Source organism: Neomonachus schauinslandi, chromosome 9 (genome assembly GCF_002201575.2).
Source record: "Neomonachus schauinslandi chromosome 9, ASM220157v2, whole genome shotgun sequence".
NCBI lineage: Eukaryota > Metazoa > Chordata > Mammalia > Carnivora > Phocidae > Neomonachus > Neomonachus schauinslandi.
The window spans coordinates 126,600,498-126,621,738 of record NC_058411.1 but is presented as its reverse complement, the minus strand read 5'-3'; the positions used below and the strand labels follow the sequence as shown (position 1 = coordinate 126,621,738).

The 21,241-nt window shown below is 50.7% G+C and overlaps 2 protein-coding genes across 2 annotated transcripts in view; one reads left to right on the top strand and one right to left on the bottom strand.

Annotated features, from left to right (window-relative positions):
- The window catches only part of PGPEP1L (pyroglutamyl-peptidase I like), a 25,212-nt gene extending 14,645 nt beyond the window's left edge, over nt 1-10,567 (top strand). The window contains exons 2-4 of the mRNA XM_021680438.1: nt 8,181-8,333; nt 9,359-9,585; nt 10,318-10,567. Of these exons, the coding sequence (XP_021536113.1) occupies nt 8,181-8,333; nt 9,359-9,585; nt 10,318-10,567 (630 nt within the window). The remainder of the gene's footprint in view (nt 1-8,180; nt 8,334-9,358; nt 9,586-10,317) is intronic.
- A 7,993-nt stretch (nt 10,568-18,560) lies between these two features.
- IGF1R (insulin like growth factor 1 receptor) overlaps nt 18,561-21,241 on the bottom strand; it is a 299,888-nt gene continuing 297,207 nt past the window's right edge. The window contains exon 22 of the mRNA XM_021680652.2: nt 18,561-21,206. The gene's annotated coding sequence lies outside the window, so the exon portion shown is untranslated. The remainder of the gene's footprint in view (nt 21,207-21,241) is intronic.

Genomic DNA, 21,241 nt, shown 5'->3' with positions numbered 1-21,241 from the left:
ATCCTAAAATTTGTATGGAACCAGAAAAGACCCCGCATAGCCAGAGGAATGTTGAAAAAGAAAAGCAAAGCCGGCGGCATCACAATTCCGGACTTCCAGCTCTATTACAAAGCTGTCATCATCAAGACAGCATGGTAATGGCACAAAAACAGACACATAGATCAATGGAACAGAATAGAGAGCCCAGAAATGGACCCTCAACTCTATGGTCAACTCATCTTTGACAAAGCAGGAAAGAATGTCCAATGGAACAAAGACAGTCTCTTCAACAAATGGTGTTGGGAAAATTGGATAGCCACATGCAGAAGAATGAAACTGGACCATTTCCTTCCACCACACACAAAAATAGACTCCAAATGGTTGAAAGACCTCAATGTGAGACAGGAGTCCATCCAAATCCTAAAGGAGAACACAGGCAGCAACCTCTTCGACCTCAGCCGCAGCAACTTCTTCCTAGAAACATCGCCAAAGGCAAGGGAAGCAAGGGCAAAAATGAACTATTGGGACTTCATCAAGATAAAAAGCGTTTGCAAAGCAAAGGAAACAGTCAACAAAACCAAAAGACAACCGACAGAATGGGAGAACATATTTGCAAATGACATATCAGATAAAGGGCTAGTATCCAAAATCTATAAAGAACTCATCAAACTCCACACCCAAAGAACAAAGAATCCAATCAAGAAATGGGCAGAAGACATGAACAGACATTTTTCCAAAGAAGACATCCAAATGGCCAACAGACACATGAAAAAGTGCTCAATATCGCTCGGCATCAGGGAAATCCAAATCAAAACCTCAATGAGATACCACCTCACACCAGTCAGAATGGCTAAAATTAACAAGTCAGGAAACGACAGATGTTGGCGGGGATGCGGAGAAAGGGGAACCCTCCTCCACTGTTGGTGGGAATGCAAGCTGGTGCAGCCACTCTGGAAAACAGTATGGAGGTTCCTCAAAAAGTTGAAAATAGAGCTACCATGTGATCCAGCAATTGCACTACTGGGTATTTACCCCAAAGATACAAAAGTAGGGATCCGAAGGGGTACGTGCACCCCGATGTTTATAGCAGCAATGTCCACAATAGCCAAACTGTGGAAAGAGCCAAGATGTCCGTCGACAGATGAATGGATAAAGAAGAAGTGGTATATATATACAATGGAATATTAGGCAGCCATCAAAAGGAATGAGATCTTGCCATTTGCAACGACGTGGATGGAACTGGAGGGTATTATGCTGAGCGAAATAAGTCAAACAGAGAAAGACATGTATCATATGACCTCACTGATATGAGGAATTCTTAATCGCAGGAAACAAACTGAGGGTTGCTGGAGTGGGGGGTGGGGTGGGAGGGATGGGGTGACTGGGTGATAGACACCGGGGAGGGTATGTGCTCTGGTAAGCGCTGTGAATTGTGCAAGACTGTTGAATCTCAGATCTGTACCTCTGAAACTAATGCAATATATGTTAAGAAAAAAAAAAAAGAATGTAGCAGGAGGGGAAGAATGAAGGGGGGGAAATCGGAGGGGTAGACGAACCATGGGAGACGATGGACTCTGAAAAACAAACTGAGGGTTCTAGAGGGGAGGGGGGTGGGAGGATGGGTTAGCCTGGTGGTGGGTATTTCGAGGGCACATTCTGCATGGAGCACTGGGTGTTATGCACAAACAATGAATCATGGAACACTACATCTAAAACTAATGATGTAATGTATGGGGATTAACATAACAATAACAAAATTTTAAAAAAAGACATTAGCTAATGATAGTGTGTGTGTGTGTGTGCGCGCACGCATCTGTGTGCACACTAAAATCTTTTATTAATACGGGTACATGATCAAAATATTTGGACACAACTGCTCCAGACAGAGGTTTGAGAATTATGGGGGTCTCTGTTTTTTATCACTGGCTTTTTCAGACCATGACCCACGAGTGTGGAGGAATAACTTAGAGGAGAACACTAGGACAGTTGTCACATATGGAGAAGGGCACTTGGTATTGGTAAGGGAAAGAGAGTGACCTTTTTTTATATTTAAAGATTTATTTATTTGAGAGAGAGGGAGAGAAAGAGTGTATGAGCATGGGGGAGGGGCAGAGGGAGAGGGAGAAGCAGGCTCCCCACTGAGCAGGGAGCCTGACTCGGGGCTCGATCCCAGGACCCTGAGATCATGACCTGAGCTGAAGGCAGACCCTAACTGCTTAACCCACTGAGCCACCCTGGTGCCCGGAGACTGACCTTTAAAAAGAATCCCAAGATTTCCCAAATCACTAATGATTTCCCAAATTACTTAAACAGTTGACCCCACTGTTGTGCTAACATCTCCTTTGTAGCTGCTTTCCGGAATTCTTCCCTTCTTTTAATCGTATCCTCTCTGGGCCTCAGTTTCGTCATCTGTAAAATGGGGGCATTGTTAACACTTCATCAGGAGGGTTCTGATGAGGTGCCGGGCATAGTACCCTACACAGCAAGCATTGTCCAGAAGCAGCTAGTCTGATTAGTGAACTTTTTTTTTTTTTTAAAGATTTTAGAACCCGAAAAATTGTATATACATACCCATTGTAAAAATCTTAAGAAGACTATAAAAAGAGACAAGAAGGGGCACCTGGGTGGCTCAGTCGTTAAGCGTCTGCCTTCAGCACAGATCATGGTCCCAGGATCCTGGGATCGAGCCCCCCATTGGGCTCCCTGCTCAGCGGGAAGCCTGCTTCTCCCTCTCCCACTCCCCCTGCTTGTGTTCTCTCTCTCCCTGTCTCTCTCTCTCTGTCAAATAAATAAATAAAATCTTTAAAAAAAAAAAAAAAGACAAGAATTGCCCCTACAGATGTCAATTATATTACAATAATAATAATAATAAAAGAATCACCCTAACTCTTCCTTCAAGGGATACCCATTTCAGTACGTTTCCATGAATGGCTACAGGAAATAGTCTGAGATCCTGTTTTTTTGTTGTTTTTTTTTTAGCTTATTTCTTCTCATGGGTTTCCCTATATCAATAAATTCATTGTAAAGGGAGGGAGAGAAGGAGGAAGGGAGAGAGGAGTGTTTGCACACATCTCCAAGATTCACTCTTGGTTTCCCTGGCACTATCCTGCTAATCCTTCAAGCCCTGGTCAGAGCCCCCTCCTCCGTGCAGCCCTCTCAGACTGCAACTCCACGTGTACAACTTAACCTTTACAGCAACCCATATGAAGGAGGTCCCGTTTTACTGTGGCTTACCGATGGGGAAGCTGAGGCTCACCAAGTTTCGATGACTTGCCCAAACTCACACAATTGGGAGTGGAAGAGGCAGGGTTTGAGCTCCTTCTCTCTTACCGCCCGCTCCCCTGCCCCCGCCAGCTTCTGGAGCCCAGGGGGGCCCAACCCAGCCCTTCCTTCCTGCCAGGATCCTGTCATCACCTCCCATTTCTAGTCTGTGTGTCCTCTAAGAATGTGACCTGCCAGGACATGCCAAGCCCGGAGCAGAGGACAGCGCTGCAGGCTCCTGGAGTTTTGCTTGAGTGAATGAAGAGACGCATCCTTGCTTGCTGGTACTAGCCCTGAACTCTCAGCTGATAGGGGAAACAATCACATTTTGGAAAAACAGCAACTGTTTTTACAACACCAGTTGGTGCTCCAGCCTCGGTGGATTTGAAAAAATTCAGAGAGCAACTGGTGTCTTTTTCCCTCCCTTTGGTTCCCTTTGTTAAACTGCCATGAGTTCCTGGTGACTGGATTTCAGGCAACGTGGAGACAGGAAGACGTGGGAGAAGGAGGCAGAAGGAAGGCTCCCTGCTTCCCCAGGACCTTTGCACCTGGTGAGGTTCAGGCTTTCTTGAGGGATTATGGGCCCTGCCTGGGCACTCCGCGTTCTGCTGGGCCTTGTCGTTCCTCTGGCTGGCACAGCACCCGGGATTCTGCCGTGGTAAGCGTGGTTGTGCCCAGCTCTGTTTCTCCCCTCCTTGAGCATAAAACACTGGGCACTTCTAGCTAGGCAAGTGTGCCAGTCCAGGAAGCACAAACCCCTGGCTCCCTCCAGGCTTGCACAGAACCTACACTCTCTGCTAAAACAACCAGCCTCTCTCGGCAGAGAGAAGGCCTGCCTTCTGCTTATGCAAAATGTTTGACTCACTGCTTCTGACAGGCCCCAGGCTCATCAAATTCTACTAAATGTCACTTTAGTAGAATAAATAAATCCTTGCATGACTTTCTCAATTATAATTAATACTTATAAGCAGTGATCCCTCATATAAAGTCCTGACTGTATGCCAGGCACTGTGCTGGACACTTTTTTGTGAATCCCCTCATTCAATATTTCTGAAAACTCCTTCGACTTTTCACTCTCCCCATTTCACAGATGAGAAAACTGAGTTGCACCCCGGCTAAGTAACATGCCCAGTGGAAGGGGGCAGAGCCAGGTCTCAAACCAGCGTCTTCCTGACCCCATGCCTTTCCCTGTGGCTTTGTAGTTGGGGTCTGGCTCTATCTGTGTCCCCCTTCTGCCCTGTGCCCTCCTCGTTCTAGGCTGAGGCTGGTGATGAGCACCAGCTTGGCTTCTTTTTTATAAAATGCCTTTGTCTGCCATGGGCACTGGGTAGGTGGGCCAGGACACCAAGTGTGCGTGTGTGTGTGTGTGTGTGTGTGTGTGTGAGAGAGAGAGAGAGAGAGAGAAAGAATGAGAGAGCGAGCGGACTGTCCATGTGAAGCAGTGCCTTGGAGACTCTCTTGATGATTTTAAGTTAGAAAAGTTTCCTCGGTATCCCAGGTCAGCTTCTGACTGCAGTCCCAGGCTGTGTGGGGCCCTTTCAAGCTTCATGAGCTGGATGGCTGAGTGGGCATGTATCTGAGACTCAGCTAGGCCCTACCTCATTACTGACAGGAAGCCCCGTGTATCAGTCAGCTCAAGCTGCCATAACAAAATTTCATAGCCTGGGTGGTTTAAACAACAGACATTTATTTCTCACAGTTCTGGAGGCTGGGAAGTCTGAGATCAAGGTGCTGGCAGATTCGGTTTCTGGTGAGAACCCTCCACCTGGCTGGCAGATGGCCACCTTCTGGCTGTGTCCCCACGTGGCAGAGAAAGGCAGGCTCTGGTGTCTCTTCCTCTCTTATCAGGACACCAATCCCATCCAGGGGCCCCCGTCCTCCTGGCCTCATCTATCACCTCCCAAGAGCCCCGTCTGCTAATACCATCACACTGGGGTGTAGGGCCTCAGCCTATGAATGTGGGGGGGGGGGACACACATTTCAGTCCACAGGACGCTCTTAGACTTCCACCGTCCCCCACCTGTCCTGGTGACCTCGGGGTGGCCGCAGACTTCCCAGGGTCACCGAGGCGGCTTGGCCAGGGCCCAGGCAAGGCCGGCAGCCTGTGGAGGTAGAGCTGCTCTCCCGTCTGTCCTCTGTCCTCTGTCGGCTTTAGTTGTCGTCCACCCCCCACCCCTCCCCCAGCTCGAAGGGCTCCAGGGGACCCGGCAGGCCTCCGTACTCCCAGCCGTACAGTGTAGCTGGCAGGGGTCACCTCCTCCCAGGGGAGGCTCTGCACTTGAGAAGAGTCCCTGGTGACAGGGCAGACCCGCCAAGCGGCAGGCTCTTCCCTTGTCAGGACGACAGTGGGGAGAAAGAGGAAGAGGGTGACATTCTAGTTAGAGAACATACGCCAGGAAGACACTGAAGGCACCACCTGAACCAGTTCAAGTTTGACACGGGTCCACAATCCCTTACGTGCAACTCTCATATCCAAAGGTCTCTAGACACTAGAAGTTTTTCTTCATGGCCTGGGTGGCAACAAACGGCCTGAGCTGATGGGATGCAGCACGTGACACCTGTATTTATTCCACGCGGAGTCCGTGTCCCTGTGTCCTGTGCTGTGGTTTCCACGGGGCCAGCCGTGGAGCTGGGCCCTGGCCACCGACTTCCACTGGACCCCACAGGGGGCGTGCGTACACCAGCCTGCAGTCAGGTGCGCCTGGGCATCGGATGGGCTGCTTGAAAGGCAACATGTGATGAGCAGAAGCGGGATGCTTTAATCTCCTGGGCATCGTTTTCCAGATAAAGAAAAAAACCCAGAGGTGTCGAGTCGAATGTCGAACGCCGTCCATCCCACACCAGCTCTGGGGATTCCCAGGAGGGTGACAGTTCGGCTTCCCGGCACTTTCTGCTTTGGCCAGGGTGATGCCATCATCACGGCCTCAGATGGGGTCAGGGGCTGAGCGTCTTTATAAAACGGGGGGACCTGGACTCCGAGGGAAGACCATGAAGGGACACTGGGGAGGCCCAGAGCTGCCCAGGGCTCCCCGAAGCTGGAAGAAGCAGGTGGGGTCCTCCTCCTACAGGTTCAGAGGGAGCACGGCCCTGCCGACCCCTGGATTTGGGACTTCTTTCCTACAGGCTTGGGTGATAAAGTTTGGTGCTAAGCCACCCATTTTGTTACGACAGCCACAGGAAAGTCATGCAAGGGAGCTCCCCAAAGCCGGCCCCCGGGGACCCCGGCAGCAGCTGGGAGACCCGTGAGATGTCCAGGGGCTTGCTTCCTCTCTCCTCTCCTCTCAACTGGCTTGGCGTGGGGTGGCAAGAAAAAGCTCAGGTGGGGGGGGGATCACAGGAGTTGGAACCCCCTTGGTCTGTCTGGCCCTTGGAATGTCCACCTGGAAGCTCCGCCTCCAGGCCCCCGCCCCACGTGACCTGGCCCTCCTTCCCCCCGCCTCCCACCCCCAGAGTCAGGCAAATGAATTCTCCCCTTCAGGCCCCAAATGCAGATGTGATGTTGGCACTTTCTTTTGGAAGAGGACAAAGCTTGAGCCGGGCGGGGGAACTGGGCTTCTGAGCGGGTGTCCAGTGGGCAGAGCCGAGGCCCTCAGGATGGCCAAAGGACAGACCTGAGACACCAAAAGTCAGCCAGGAGTGCCCTCCTCCATCAGAGCAGCAGAGACTGACCTGCACTGGGGCCCATCATCCCACCTGTCTCCTCTGAAGCCCAGGGCAGGGCCCTGGGTTGTCCCCTCTATGACTTTTGGGCAGGTCTGACAAGCCCAACCGCAACTTCCATCCCAGGATGCATGCTCTTGGAGGTCCTAAATTGCCAGTGGAGGGAGGCAGGAAAAAGAGAGGTGCTAATCCAAAACCATCCTGGTGACCAGCACAGCTCCCAGAGCAGGAAAAGGACTTGGCCTCTAGGTTCCCGATTTAACGTTTTCCAACAGGGAATAGCACAGGCCTAAGATCTCACTCCCTGGCTTTCTTCCTTCCAAACTCCCACCTGTGAAGGAGGGTGCTCCCTGACCTTGGGTTTTCTCCACAGCCCTTCTTTCCTCTCTCCGCCTACCCCCTCCTCCACCACTCTGTCTGGATCTCACCTAAACCCATGTTTTTCAGCCCTGACATGCCACTGTCTTCCCATAATCCTCTCTGTGAGCTCCAGACACACAGAGCCAAGGAACCAGGTCCCTCCCCTTCAAACTCAGCATGTCCAAAGTCAACCTCGTGATAGCCCCCAGCCCACTTCTACCTCCATTCTCTCAGGAGGCAGCTCTGACCCATTAGCTCCTTGCGCACAATCCTTTGATGGCTCCCTTTTGCTTTAACTAAAGTCCAACCTCTAGCTGAGCCCTCAGTCGGGCTTCCACAGACTTTTCTAGCTTCTGTTCCCACCCTTACCCACATGCAGTGCCCCCTGATACACCATTGGTGGTGGTGGGTTACTTGTTAAAATGCCTGGGGGGTGCTACAGGCAGTTAATGCTCAGCTCAGAGTCCAGGGGTGCTAAACATCCTGTCCTTGGAGGTGCAGGACACCCGGAAGAAGGCTTCCCCTGCCCCACACCCACTGCCCAGCGCCAAGTCACACCATGTTTCCCGAAGGCTCAGGCGCTCATGCTCCCCCGGGCCTCTGAAGCCCCTCTGTCTGGCACGCCCTTCCTTAGCTTCTTCATCTGGCTCGCTCCCATCTGTGCTCTACATCTGCCCTGTATCCCTTCTGGGGACTATGTTCTAATCAGCAGCCTGGCTCAGATATGCCACCGGGGTCCCCACATCCCAATGGGAGAAGCGTTTGGGGCCATGAGGGGCAGGAACTGTGACTCTCCTGCTGGCCCCTCACCATCATGTGAGTTCCTTGAGGGCAGGGTCCAGGCCCACAGAAGGGCCCTGGCAAAAGAGTGAGTGACCCAAGTGTTAGCTTTTCGGGGACTCCCCCCGTCCTCCATCAAGAAAGGGGAGTCTACCTGCTTCTTTCTGCAGGAGCTGTCCAAGCTGGGCCTGAACAGTGACATAGAGGTGGAGCTGCGGATTCTTCAGCTACCTGTAGATTACAGGGAGGTGAAGCAGAGGGTCACCAGAATTTGGGAAGACCTTCAACCGCAAGTAAATGATGGCTGGGGAGGCAGTGAAGGGACGGGGGGGGGGGGGGGGGAAGATGACGAGGTGGACCCCCGGACCCTGTGGACCCCCGGACCCTGGTTCTAGGGTTGATGGCTGAGGTGCACCCTGGTCCCGTGTCCCACCGGTAAGGTCCCAGCCAATCTTCTAAGGTTCTGGGTCTGTTTGTAAAAGTTTAAGCTGAAACACAGAGTGGATCTTGGAAGAAGATTCCGGAGAGAGAGAAGGAGGAAAATAAATGGAATCTTTATTCCTCGCCAGGACTCAGAGATAGTTTCCACCCAACGGATAGGCCCTTGGGTTAGGTCCCAGCCATGGCCCTGCAGGGCAGGTTGCCTGTGAGGTGAAGCGAGAAAGGACCTTTTGGGCCTGTCAGGGCGGTTGGCAGGTAGCCCGTCTGGAGAGGTCCCATCTTCATCACACCCAGCCTTTTTTTTATCTGAACAGAGTCATTATATAAAAAACTGGTACAAATGTCCAAAAACTAGGAAGACCAGATGATGAGATTAACACAACACACACCACCATGCCACTAAGACAACTGTCCCAGGGGTTTTGATAATATGCTCCACGGCTAGTTTTTCAAAGAGGAAAAACAATCAGCTCAAAAAAATCCTAACAATATTTTATCACATTGTTACTAACTTCCTTTATTAGTTTCATACAAGAGAGGGAAGATTCCCCAGAAATGCTAAGCTGCTCCCGTGCTAGTCTTAGCTACCAGGGGACCCCCCCAGGGAAAAGAAGGGGAATACATTACCCCGCAAGAATATCTGCCCTTATAAAACTAGTTAAATTAAATGCCACATGGGTTTCTATCCAGTTGTTTTTCATTCCCGCACATTCATTAGGGGAGGTTAGCGGGGAAGCCCGGAGGTTGCGTGCCAGATCTGGGCTTTGCGATGCTTTGCACCCTGTGCTCGCGCTGGGCTTGGCCCTTCAGCCACATCCGGGGAGCCGAGCAGGCCTCAGTTTCCCTAATCTCTCGGCCGCCGCGTGTGCGGACGCAGCTCGCTGTGCACATCGGACTGGACGCCTCCGCCAAGGCCATCGTTCTGGAGCAGTGCGCCAAGAACCGGGGCTATCGGGACGCGGACATCCGGGGCTTCCGGCCGGCGCGCGGCGAGTGCCTTCCGGATGGCCCGGAAGTGATTGCGTCGGAGGTCAGCATGAGGGCGGTGAGCGAGCGCGTGGCCGTGGAGGGCGTGGAGGTGACCTTTTCTCGAGATGCGGGCAGGTACATCCCGCGGGTGTCGGGGGTAGAGGCGGGGGAACGACCGCAGCGCCTCCTCCGACCAGGGTCTCTCCCCACATGCCCCCCTTCTGCACCGGGAGGCCATCCTCTGCGGTCCGACTGGGCACTTGCTCACGCCGTGGCACCCCTGGGCGGCTCCTGTAGACCACCAAGATGTCGCCCCCGCCCCCCACCCCACCCCCACCCGGCCCTTGGTGCGTGGATAGAGGAGAAGAGATGGGAAGGCATGTTTTGAGAGCCACTAACGTTTTGTGGATGCTTTGTTTTTCTTTATTGCGGCCCAAGTTGTGAGTTAACTATTCCGATGTAGCCCCACATAGAGATGAATTTACCTTGGTTCTTCCAAACTCTGACCGCCAGTAGGTAGTTTCTCCCCCCCCCCCCCCCAAGAAGGAATGAACAAGTGACTCAGTAGACATGAATGAGAGGGGTTTGGGGTGTAAAGGTGTTTTGGACTAGTTGCTTGAAAATCTGGTCCCTTTCCAGGCTCTGCTGCTTGCTGATTGTGGGACCGTGAGACCAAGAATCAGTCCCTCCCCGGTTCATTCCCAGCAACTCTTCTTTCTGAGGCAGAAGAACAAAACCTCAATCTCCCTGGGTGGCAGTCCAACTTCCTCATGCTTTGGGGATGCTGCATTATCCCTTTTGCTTCCATTTCCCTGGGGTTAGAGGCTCTTCCAGGGAGTAGTAACACGGCATTTCATGTGGTTGCAGATATGTCTGCGATTACACCTACTACCTGTCTTTGCATCATGGAAATGGGTCCGCGGCACTCATCCACGTGCCTCCATTATCCCGTTGGCTCCCAGCCAGGCTGCTGGGAAAAGCCCTGCAAGTCATCATCCAGGACATGCTGGAAGAGCTGAGAAAGCCTGAGCTCAAAGCCTCGTTCGCAGAAAACTCAACCGCCGTGATTCCAGACCGGGGGAACCAATTGGGGGACTGCTCCTTTGGAGAAAATTAAATGTTTCAATCCTGTGTGCAGAGTTCAACTGTGCTTTGAGAGACTTTTAAAAAATGGCTTGTAAAACAGTTTACACAGAGGGAAAAAAGCTCTGAATTAGCCCAACGAAATCACAAAGGGTTATTTTATTGTCAGAAGAAAGAACACTCTGAAAGGCAGACATTTCACAAGGGATTAACTAGCTTCAGTTTTGGTTTTCATGACAATAAAATGAAATCCTAGTAATTTTTTTTTTTTTCTCTTAAAAAGACCGTGCAGGGGCCTGTAGGATCCTGCCCAGATTGCTAAGACCGCAGACCTGTTGGGCAGAGCTGCCTGTGATGGGTTGATCTATGACCAGGGGGAAACCGGCAGAGCGGCCGCTCGGTACCCCCTCCCTGGCCTCCACCCTCAGGCATCCAGGTGCTGCGTGCAGCTTCTGACCCCTGAGTCTCTAGTGTTTGGTTTTTATTTTTCTACTCTTTTTTAAAAATTGTGTGTAATACACATAACATAAAATTTACCCTTTTAACCATTTTTCAGTGTTTGTGGGCATTCACTTGTTGTGCAGTCATCACCACCGTCTATCTCTAGAGCTTTCTCAACATCCCAAACTGAAACTCTGTCCCCATTAAACAACACCCCGCCTCCTTCCCCTAGCCCTTGGCAACCATCATTCCACCCTCCATCTCTGAACTTGACTACTCTAAGGACCGCATATAAATGAATCACAAAATCCTTTTGTGACTGGCTTTCTCGTTCACGGAGCATAATGTCTTCGAGGTTCATCCATGTTGTAGCGGGTGTCAGAATTTCGTTTTTTTAGACGGAGGAATATTTCATTGTATGCGTAGACCACATTTAGTTTATCCAGTCATCCTTTGATGGACACTGGGTTGCTTCCACCTTTTGGTTATTATGAGTACTACTACTGTGTACACTGGTGTGCAAAAAAAATAGGTCAAAGCCCCCAGTTGCAGTTGTTTTGTTTCTATACCTAAAAGGGGAATTGCTGGATTATAAGGTGTTCCTACGTTCAAGGTTCTGAGCGTCCGCCATACTCTTTTCCATGGCAGTTTCCCTATTTTATAATCCTAGTGGTAGTGTTTGGTCTTCAAGCAAAGGATCATAGCTGGGCTTGGCTTCTCTGCCATGTTGGGTGTTATCGCTACTTTGTAGAAGCAGAATCTCCCCTTTTCAGCTATCATGTTGCCTTTGGGCAAGCACTCACTGGTTCCTGTGCCAAGCTGCTCAAAGCCAGGTTTTGCTTGTCTCGTGTTTTCTGCGGCAAATATGCATGGAGATACGTTGGTTTTCGGAGGAAGGGGTTGACGGTGGCAGTGGCTAAGCTCTGGGAAATTTGTTAAGGTGTTGTGCTCACAGCTGTCACTTTCACTTAATTACATTTTAAAAATAGGGGGCATTGTTTACTTAGTGTCCAGATTCTTTCACTAGGAAGGAAAAGCATTTGCAACTTAATAACAGAGGAAACGGGCAGGCCTTGCTGGGTTTATCAATAGCTCTCCAGCATACTTGAGCCTTTGGTACAGACTCTACAGGACCCCTTTTGCAAAGGAAACTGGCTTATTTGACATAAAACAGATCAGAGTCACATTGGAGCTGATCAGAGCCAGCCAGGTGGGGTGGGATGGCCCACATGTTAGGTCCGGCTGCAGGGTTGTTAACGCAGAGATCCTTCTGTATTTGAAGGCAAACAGCTGCCGCCCAGAGCCCTGTCCCCCTCCCCCACTGGAGCTTCTGTCTCAGGCCAGGGGCAGGCAGGGGGCCTCAGGACCCTGCTTCAGGGTTATTTCAAGCCATACCCATTTTACACACTTTTAGATGTCATCCCGTGAGGAGGCCTGAGCTCCCTCTTGATGAACGTCTCCATCATCTCTCCCTGCGTGACTTGTGGTGTTCGCCTCCCGGTCTAGGCGGCCTGCCGTCCCCTGTGCACACGTACTGGGGCCTGTTTCCCTGTGGCTGACACGCGGGGGGCCGGAGTCAACAGGTTGAACTCTGGGTTGGTCGCTTAATAGTTGGGGGGGGGGTCTCAGGCATGTCTGTGTGTTTGCTCATCTATAACAAAAGCCCTTCCTTTGCAGAGCCGTGAACACGCGCTGAGCGAACGGATGTGCGAGTCGGTCAGCGATGAGCGTGTGCGGGGCAAACCCACACCTTCCTGAGTCCCGGCTGCTGGCTGCACCTGTGAGGGCAGAGGCGGACACAGCCCGGCCGGCTCTGTGGTCTCGGAGTGGCACGGGGGGGGGGGGGGGGGGGCCCCCGGGCCCCGGCCCCCCCCCCCCCCCGGGCCCGGGGGGAGAAGGGGGGGGGGGGGGGCGCGCACTGGCCTCTGCGACCACCCAGCACCTCCATCCCGAGAAGAAAGTGCTGTAGCTTCCGGCGGAGGACAGGTGCCCAGTGCGGCGCACCACCGGCCGCCCGCACGCCCGTCTGAGCCTCCAAAATGAGCCTTGAGCCTGCCCGGAGTCGTCAGTCGTCCAGTGACAGTCGAGGTCCAGCGCCAGCCACCGCGTGACGATGGTGAGCACAAACCCCGGGGCAACACCAAGAGCTTGCGAGAGGAGAGCCCTCTCCCTTAGAAAGGCCTTTTGTTTTTAGGTCCAAGTATTTGTGAGGCTCACCAGATCTTAAATAACCGTGGCCTTTGATTTACTTCCCCCGCCCACACCTTGCTCTTCAGCCCTTTATACGGTGGCCTGACTTTGTTCCAGGAGTAGAGTTTCCTGTGATCAAAGTTCAGTGAAATGGTCAGCTTGCCCTCCCGATATGTCTGTGCATCTCTGGTCTGATTCCAGAACACTTACAGCTTGTTTCCTTTGAACATATATTCACATTTCACATTTCTTACTATGGCCATTTCCCTGGGCAATAAAACGATGGCTGGATTGTAGAGGCCCCGGGACAGGCCAAGATCATCAGCTAGAAAGTCACATTCTGAACACCTCCCGGGAGCCACGTCCGGGGTGCGCTTGCTTGGTTCCGCCCCGCATCCCAGGTAGGTATGCTGGCTGCCAGGTGCCAACAAGGACAGGGAAATGTGAACGGTGAGCCCTTCGCCCCAGAGTCACCTATAGCAAACCTGCCCCGGCCTGACTTTTGTCAGTGGAAGATACAGGAAAAGTCTACAGATCAGTCAAAAATGAAGTACAGATTTCTGCATCTTATGTATTCAAATTTTCTTCGAGTTGATTTAATGGAGTGAGAAGCAGAATAGCTGCCCTGTCTTCACCAGCAGTTTGCATGGTGGGAAGGTTCAGCTGTCAGAAAGCAAAGCAAAGCCTTTCCACAGAACACCTCTGAGCGACATGTGTGAGCACACATGCCACACGTGGCCTGGCTTCCCTGCCTCAGAAGCGTGGTGGTTCTTCCAGAAAGGGAGGGGAACCAAATCAGAGACCAAAAATGCATACAGAATTCTTTTATTTAACTTAAACCATGTAGTACTTTAACTACTAGAAAAAAGCAGAGTAAGAGAAACTAAAGTTGCCTTAGCTTCAGCCATTCAAAATAGACAAAGTTTCTTTTTCTTTTTTCTCATAATGTAAAGAATCCAGAGTATATCGCAGTAACAGGAATAAATTCTTACAACAGAATATACAAAAACATTTTGAAATTTTTTTCATCTACTGATTTTTTTTATATAAACAGAGGAATTTATTTTTAGGAATAATTTATACACAGAAAGTCATTTTATGTAACAAATTGGCCATGTTATTACCTTTTTTTTTTTACTTTTTTAAAAAACTTTTTTTTTTTTTAAACAAGAAAACTCAGAAAATGCATTATTTGCGATGCATCCATTCCATTGCGCCTTCTGGTTTAATTCTTTTTTTTTTTTTGTCCCAGAGGTAGACATACTCTGGCAAACCTCTCACCTCAACCTCACCGGCTAGAAAGCAGACAGGTGTCTTTGCCAAGCATCTATTCCACCCGTGGGTGTGTCTCTGCAACGCCACACATCTGAATGAACAGTTGCACGCAAAAAAAAAACCTAATTGTTTCTGGACCTTTCTCCCATGTAGTGCAAAACATCCAGATGTTTCTACCGATGGAGATTCTGTGGAGAAGTAGAGACATGGCCAGTAATCCATTGGGAGCTAGAGGAAATAGAGTCCAACTGAAACACATTTTTGTGTGTGTGTCGTGTTTACTTAAAAGGACTTGTTTTGGACTAGAAAAATGTGTCTTCGGTGTTCTGCCTTAAATAAAATAAATAGGGTCTCTTCCTTGTTCTAACAAAGCGCGAATCACGACCTGAGGCAAGTAAGCGAACGGCCTGTGTGCGCCAGAATCATCATCGTTCGTGTGACAAGTCTGTGTGCTGCGCTCACTATGAAGCCATCAGCTGTGCCCTCAAGGCCTTCCCTGTCCAGGCAGCGCACGACAGCGGCGACGAGCAGCCCAGCCCGCCGGAGGCTCCCCAGCACCACGGGCACCACTGGGCTGCCACACCGCGGCTGTGTCCTTGGCCAGTGAGGTTCCTTCAGTCTGTTAGAGTAGCTACTCTCCCAAGGGAAATGGCCAGTCAAAGATGAGCCCCTTCCCAACCAGACGGTTCTGGAAGACCACGACACTGAAGATACAGAACTACTTCTTAAATCATCTTCCCTTTGTTATAAACTAGGGCACAAAGCATTGGGGGGAGAAGAGGGTGAACCACGGCCTGGGCCAGGGAAAAATCTTTTTTTTTCTTCTTTTTTCTTTTTTTTTGGCATATTGTAAAGCTCGCTAGGAAACAGGTGTCCTAAAAAAAATGGATCACAAACACACATTTGCACACACAGAAAAAAAGTGTCTTAAATTATTTTCGGCAATTATAAACTACAAACATTTTATAAAATTATTCTATGTTCTTACAAAAATGCAATGAAACATTTAATTAGTTCTTGTAAACCAGATCTTCGTCAACTGACTACCCGTAATCTACTGGACTTAACAGCCCTATTGAAAACGCTAATGAGTGACTAATTAGAACAATGTTTACCAGAAAGATGTGGACACACACAAACGTGGACATACAGATGAGTGATCATTATGTTCTTGCATAAACAAAATAAAACAAAACCCTAAAGTCATGCCCCAGAACTGACAACTGACGGGTGCGGTGCAGTTCGTGTTCTTGACCGATTTCACTGAACTCTGTGACAACAGTGTCCAAAGGAGGATGTTCGGTTTCTTGGTCGAAACCAAATGCCCACGGATGACTGTTGAGCCTTGATGTGGTCTGATACCTTCAGAAACCATCAGGTTCAAAACATGGCCCACACTTCTTCCCAGCCCCGTTCCCCTTCTGCTCACCAGTCTTTGCTCGGCCTCCCGTCATGACCCGGTTACAGTGGTTTCCTACTGTCTCATCATCCCACCGTCAAGGAGTGTCCAGTCTGCTTTTTCTCTAAGTGATGAACGAGTCAGCTAAGCTGGAGGCCCGAAATGAAACCCTCTGGCCTGTCCAAGGTCTGTATCTTCAGCATCTCTGGCAACAGAGGTTCAGTCTAGACAACATCCTCTCTTGAAATTCTCCTTTGTACCACCGACTAGTCAGAGGGGAGTAAGAAAGGTTGGCTTTCATCACTGGTGCTTACGGGGTGGATCTGGTCCGTATCTCCCAATGCTGCTTAGCCCAGGAAATAAAAAAAAAAACAGCCGACAAACACAGAAGTACCAGTAACAAAAGAACAAACCCCAAACCTTACATGTATTAGTGGGACTGCTGGAATGGGCCAAGACGTGCTGTGGAGCATTACTGCCAACTGGAGGGTGCCTGTGTTTTGGAAAGGAGTTGCCTTTGACACTGGCCACCATAGGGGGACCCAGCAGTGACAGCCGCGACCTGGGACCGAGCATCCTAGCCTCCTCACTGATCTGAGCTCGTGTGACCTTGCCATGACAGCAGCCTGCATCACGCACAGCCACCTGCCCATGGGGGTGAGCCGCCCACAGAGAGGCTTCGGTGGAACGAACCGGCCTAGAGTCTGGCATCGTGCTTGGCTCGTCAATCTGTTATCCCAACCAAAGCACGTCACCTCCTGCCAAGCATTTTGCTGTCGGGTGGTTCCACAATAAGCACTTTTTTCTATTTTACCAAGCCACGTTTCCTCCCATCGAAATGTTGTCCCAAGTCCTAAGAAAGAGGCTGGAAGGAGAGGCCAGTGCTGGCCACGAACACGGTCTTCTGTCTTCCGCGGAGGAAGCTCATTCCAACTGTGTGTCAAACGTCATGAGATCCCATGAAGGAGAGCTGGGGTGCTCTGGGGCTCACACAGCTGAAGTTCGACAGTGTCTCCAGAACGCACCAGCTCCTGCTGCCTCAGGGAAGGGCCGTGTGTGCTCGTGTTTTAATGCGCACATGGACGATGTGCCTCAGTGGTTCCCGTCACTTCAAGCAGTGTGAGCTGCTTTCAGGAGGAGGTTGCATGGAAAATGCCACAACTCAGCTTGATTAGATTATGTGGAGCATACAAAAGAGAAAAAATCAAGAAGAGGTGGGAAAATCAGCACAAAATTAGGCTAGAACTGTGGATAGATGATGCCTTAGGATAGTCAAGGTGGGTGGTTTGGTCCAGTAAAATGACTGCACCATCACACAAGCAAAATTTTCTTTTCTTTCAGTGTTTCTGAAGCATTTGTTAGGATGGGCACTACACTATTAGTGTTTTCTTTCTACTTAAAGAAAATCCACCTACATAAAACAAAAACAAAGGGACACCAACAACTCGGACAGTTTAAACAAAACCCTTATAACCAGCTGAATGATCTGTAGAAATCCAGTTGCGGAAACCGGTAGGTATGTGCAAAAGAGGAGCGGCCACTATTCCAAGGGGTCACCTACAGTGTGGAAGAAGAAAACCCTGATCCAACAGTATTTCTCAGTGACCTTAAGGTGCCAGGGGCCTTGGGAAAAGAGGGTAGTGTTCTCGCAGGAGGAAGCGCGCTCCTGAGCTTAACCGCGGTGCTGAAACTGAAAGGAGCCATGCCCACTTTGGGCAGACCCCCAGCACCTTTCCCAGATGGGGTCACCAGGGCCTGGGGGAGCAGCTGCTGGAGTCGGGCTATGAGCCCTCCACCCCTGTGAGCAGCGGGAGGGTGGGATGGGGGCGCGGCCCTGGTGGGAGACACACCACCCTGGAAAGAGGCTGGGCGCCCTCCACCGGCCTTTTCCAGCCCAAAGGTTTGGTCTCTGTTTTCCCCTGGGGGAGGAGGAGATGAGGGTGAAGCTGAGAAACAGTCTGGGCGGGGGGGGGGGGGGGGCACTTGTCTCCTCTGTACAACCTGAATGGGACTGCAGGTCAGGAACCTCTGCGTTCCCCCTCAGGAGGCCTGGCAGACCGAGCTCTCAAAAGCGCTGACGTGGCTGCACCACTGAACTTGACCCAGCGCAGCGACAGCGCAATCCCACCTCGGGCAGGCCTGGCCAACGGAGGAGGCTGGAGCAGCGGCTCACACCCAAACATCACACCTTTCCAGGTGGGACTCTAACCCAGAGACTGACGGCCTGCCCCCCCCCCCCCGGTCCTTCCTGTCCTCCCAGCCTAGGAAACAAGTGCTCTTCCAATGACAGAGTCTGTCCTTCAGGCTGCACGGAGTCCCTTTCAAAGCCAGCCAGCCCGGGGGGCAGCCGAGCGGCCTCCCAGCAGAGTGCGGGCGCCCCGGGCCGGGAGGAAGGAAATCCTAACACCTCAGGACCTCTTAGGAAACCAAGTTAGGAGAGGAACGAAAGCAACACAAAACGAGACATCTCAGAAAAAGGCAAGCTGTCTGACGTGAGTGGAGAGGGGTATTAGTGTTGCTTCGAGCCCGGACACAGCCTGGCCTCTCCCTGCCTCGCCTGGCGCGTGCGGCCTGTGGGATGGATGAGGTTACCAGTATCGACGGCATGTTGTCAGGTGCTGAGAAATGTGAGATGTATTCTTGTGTATATATACACACATAAAAAATAAGAGTGAGGTAGATAAATGTTTGAAAACCAAAACCAAAACAAACCAACAAAAGCAAAAAAACCCAAAAACTGTCCTGTCTTACACACACACACACACAGACACACACACACACACACAAAACCCTTTTCTCAGTATTTAAATTCATAATGGGGCTTCTCTACAGTGATTGAAACTGGTATCACAAAATAAATTAAAACTCCTACATATAATACCTTAATTTTTTTCTTTTTTCTCATTTTTTTTTTTTTTAAGGGAAAAAACTATGGGACAGAGGCTTGAGAAAATCGTAGGACTGAAGCTCCCGACAAGCAGAAAAGCACTACGCACTTGCTTTCTCGTCTTTAATCTCCAGTCACAACTAGCAATCATCATCTTTGAGCTTTGTTCTTACTCATAATTTAAACATTTCCATCCCAGAAGCAACTCGTGTGCTGTCATCACTCTGGTGAGAAGTGCTAAAAACTAAACAAAACAAGACCCCCGGGCCCCGAGGACTTGGATTCCTGGCCAAGGAAAAGCGAGCCAGCGCCAGGGCTCTGGTCCCCTGGGAGCGAGTACGGGGCTCCCCGGCCACCGCAGCGGTGCTCGCCCCGACCGGGGCCCTCGGGCCGGCAGACCTGGCGGGGGGCTTGCCGCTGCCCCGAAGAGGCTGCCCCTGCGGCCCCCTCCCCGCCAGCACCAGGAGGTGCCTGGGGATTTTCGGGTTCTAAAGACAGGTAGGTCGGTCTGGAGGGTGGTGGCGGGAGCCACAGAGGGGCCCACTGGACCCCACTCCGCTGCACCCTGGGACTCAGCAGCTGTTTCTCATGGGATGGAAGGATTAAATATCCGTTAAAAAAAATAGTAATCCAAATGCCTAGTTTCTGCAGTTAAAACTGCTGTTGTACCCAAGAATTAAAAAAATAGATATATGTGTGTCACAACCAAAACAAGGTGAGGGAAAGAGGAGGTGAGACTTTCCAACAAGGGTGACTATAAACACTGAACAAGGATGTGCGAAATATTTAACCTTTTTTTCTGACCTGAGTTTGTATCATGTCTTGCACTGTGCCAGACTCCAGCGCTGTGTGAGAGCAGGCTGAGGAGTGGGGTGCCGGCATGCCAGGGCCTGCCCCCCAGGGGTGCCCACCTGCTGCCCTCGCCAGCCTCGTGCCCACAGAGCCTCCGGGTTAGAACGTAACTAACGGGCAGGGGGAGCGGGGAGGGGAGGGTGTATTTATAAAAAGGCATCAAACAGTTCATGGCAAATTATGTTATAGAAGTATCAGTTACTGGGAAGAGAGGAAGAAAGTCACGCACGCTAGTACAAAGCATAAGAAGTTTCTTGGAGTGAGCAGAAAGGGAAGAAGGGTAGACCTGAAGGTTTTCATAGATTAAATCCACAAAGATAAAGGACAAAAAAAATAGCAGCTTTTTTTTTCTGTACAGACGTATAGGTGAATATCTGAACCGTAAAAAAGTTATAAAAGTGACATTAAAGACGATGTGTATGCAAATGTTTCATGGTCTAACATAGAACTGTAAGACCCATGAAGAAGTCCTAGTAACAGAGAAAATGTCAACAAAGCTTAGGATGCTTGAATCCATTTACTGCTTTTCTTCTTACTGTTGTGGTGGTGTTTGAATTTCTTTCCTTGCAAACCTGCATAAACAGTTGGGCTGAGTCCCTGGAAACCCCTTCCCATCTGTGTCCTGGGGAGCCGGGAGCGGGGGCGGGGGGCGAGCTGGGGGAACAGGAGACTGGCACGTGGACGACCGCTCCTCAAAGCCTGTCTGCCGGGCTCTCGACAGGGCCTGTTTTCTCCAGAATTCCTGGGGGCTAGCAGGTGGGGCTGGGGAAGAGGGGATTCAGCCTCTCCCAGTCTCCACTGAGAGAAAAATCCCATTCTGTCCACTTCCCCCAAATAATAACCTACTTAAAAGCAACTAGACCTGTGTGAACGTAAGGCTGGAAAAGAACACCAGGGGTGATCAGATGGAGTGCATCCTCAGCGTGGCTCTTAAATGGCGGGACTAGATACCATGCTCGCCCCATGCCTCTGGAAACAAGGAAAAAAGTGCCGGGATCAGGAGGGAGGAAGTTGAGGGTTTTGGCAGAATTTGGCAGCATTAAAATGGTAACAACCTTGAATGAGTGATGGCCCTTTTTCAATTTCTATGTCCCTAAAAAGGTGAAAGATAGTTAAAAAAATTCCGTCTCAACGTGGTTTTTGTTTTTGTTGTTTTTATAAAGACCTACGGTGACAGGCAGGTGTTTATGGGGGCAATGTGGGGCCACAGGGAGGGCCAGCCAGTTCCTCACTCTGATCAAAAGGGCGTCCCAGCTGGGCTTGGGCAAAGGTTTTTCCATTAGGAAGCAGAAAGAAAGAGAAAGGTGAGAGAGAGAAGAGGGAGAGAGGGAGGGAGGAAGGGAGGGGAGGAGGAAGGGAGGGAGACAGGTCTGAGAGAAGTGACGGGGAAAGCGTGAGGAGATCCGATTCTCGAGTGTTCTGTTGCTATTAAGTGTTGTCATCAAGGTTCTTAAAGGCCCGTGTCAGTTAAGGGTTTGGGTAGGGAAATAAAAAGCTGCTTGCATATTGGAAAAAGGAACACCCCAAATGTGTTTACTGCAGACAAGCTGTCTTCCATGGGCAGCATTGGCAGGCCTGAAGATCCACTGAGGTACAGGAGGCTGTGGATAGATTGTTCGGACTCTCTCCCTCCCCTCCCACCCCCCCACCCCCCCACCCCCTGA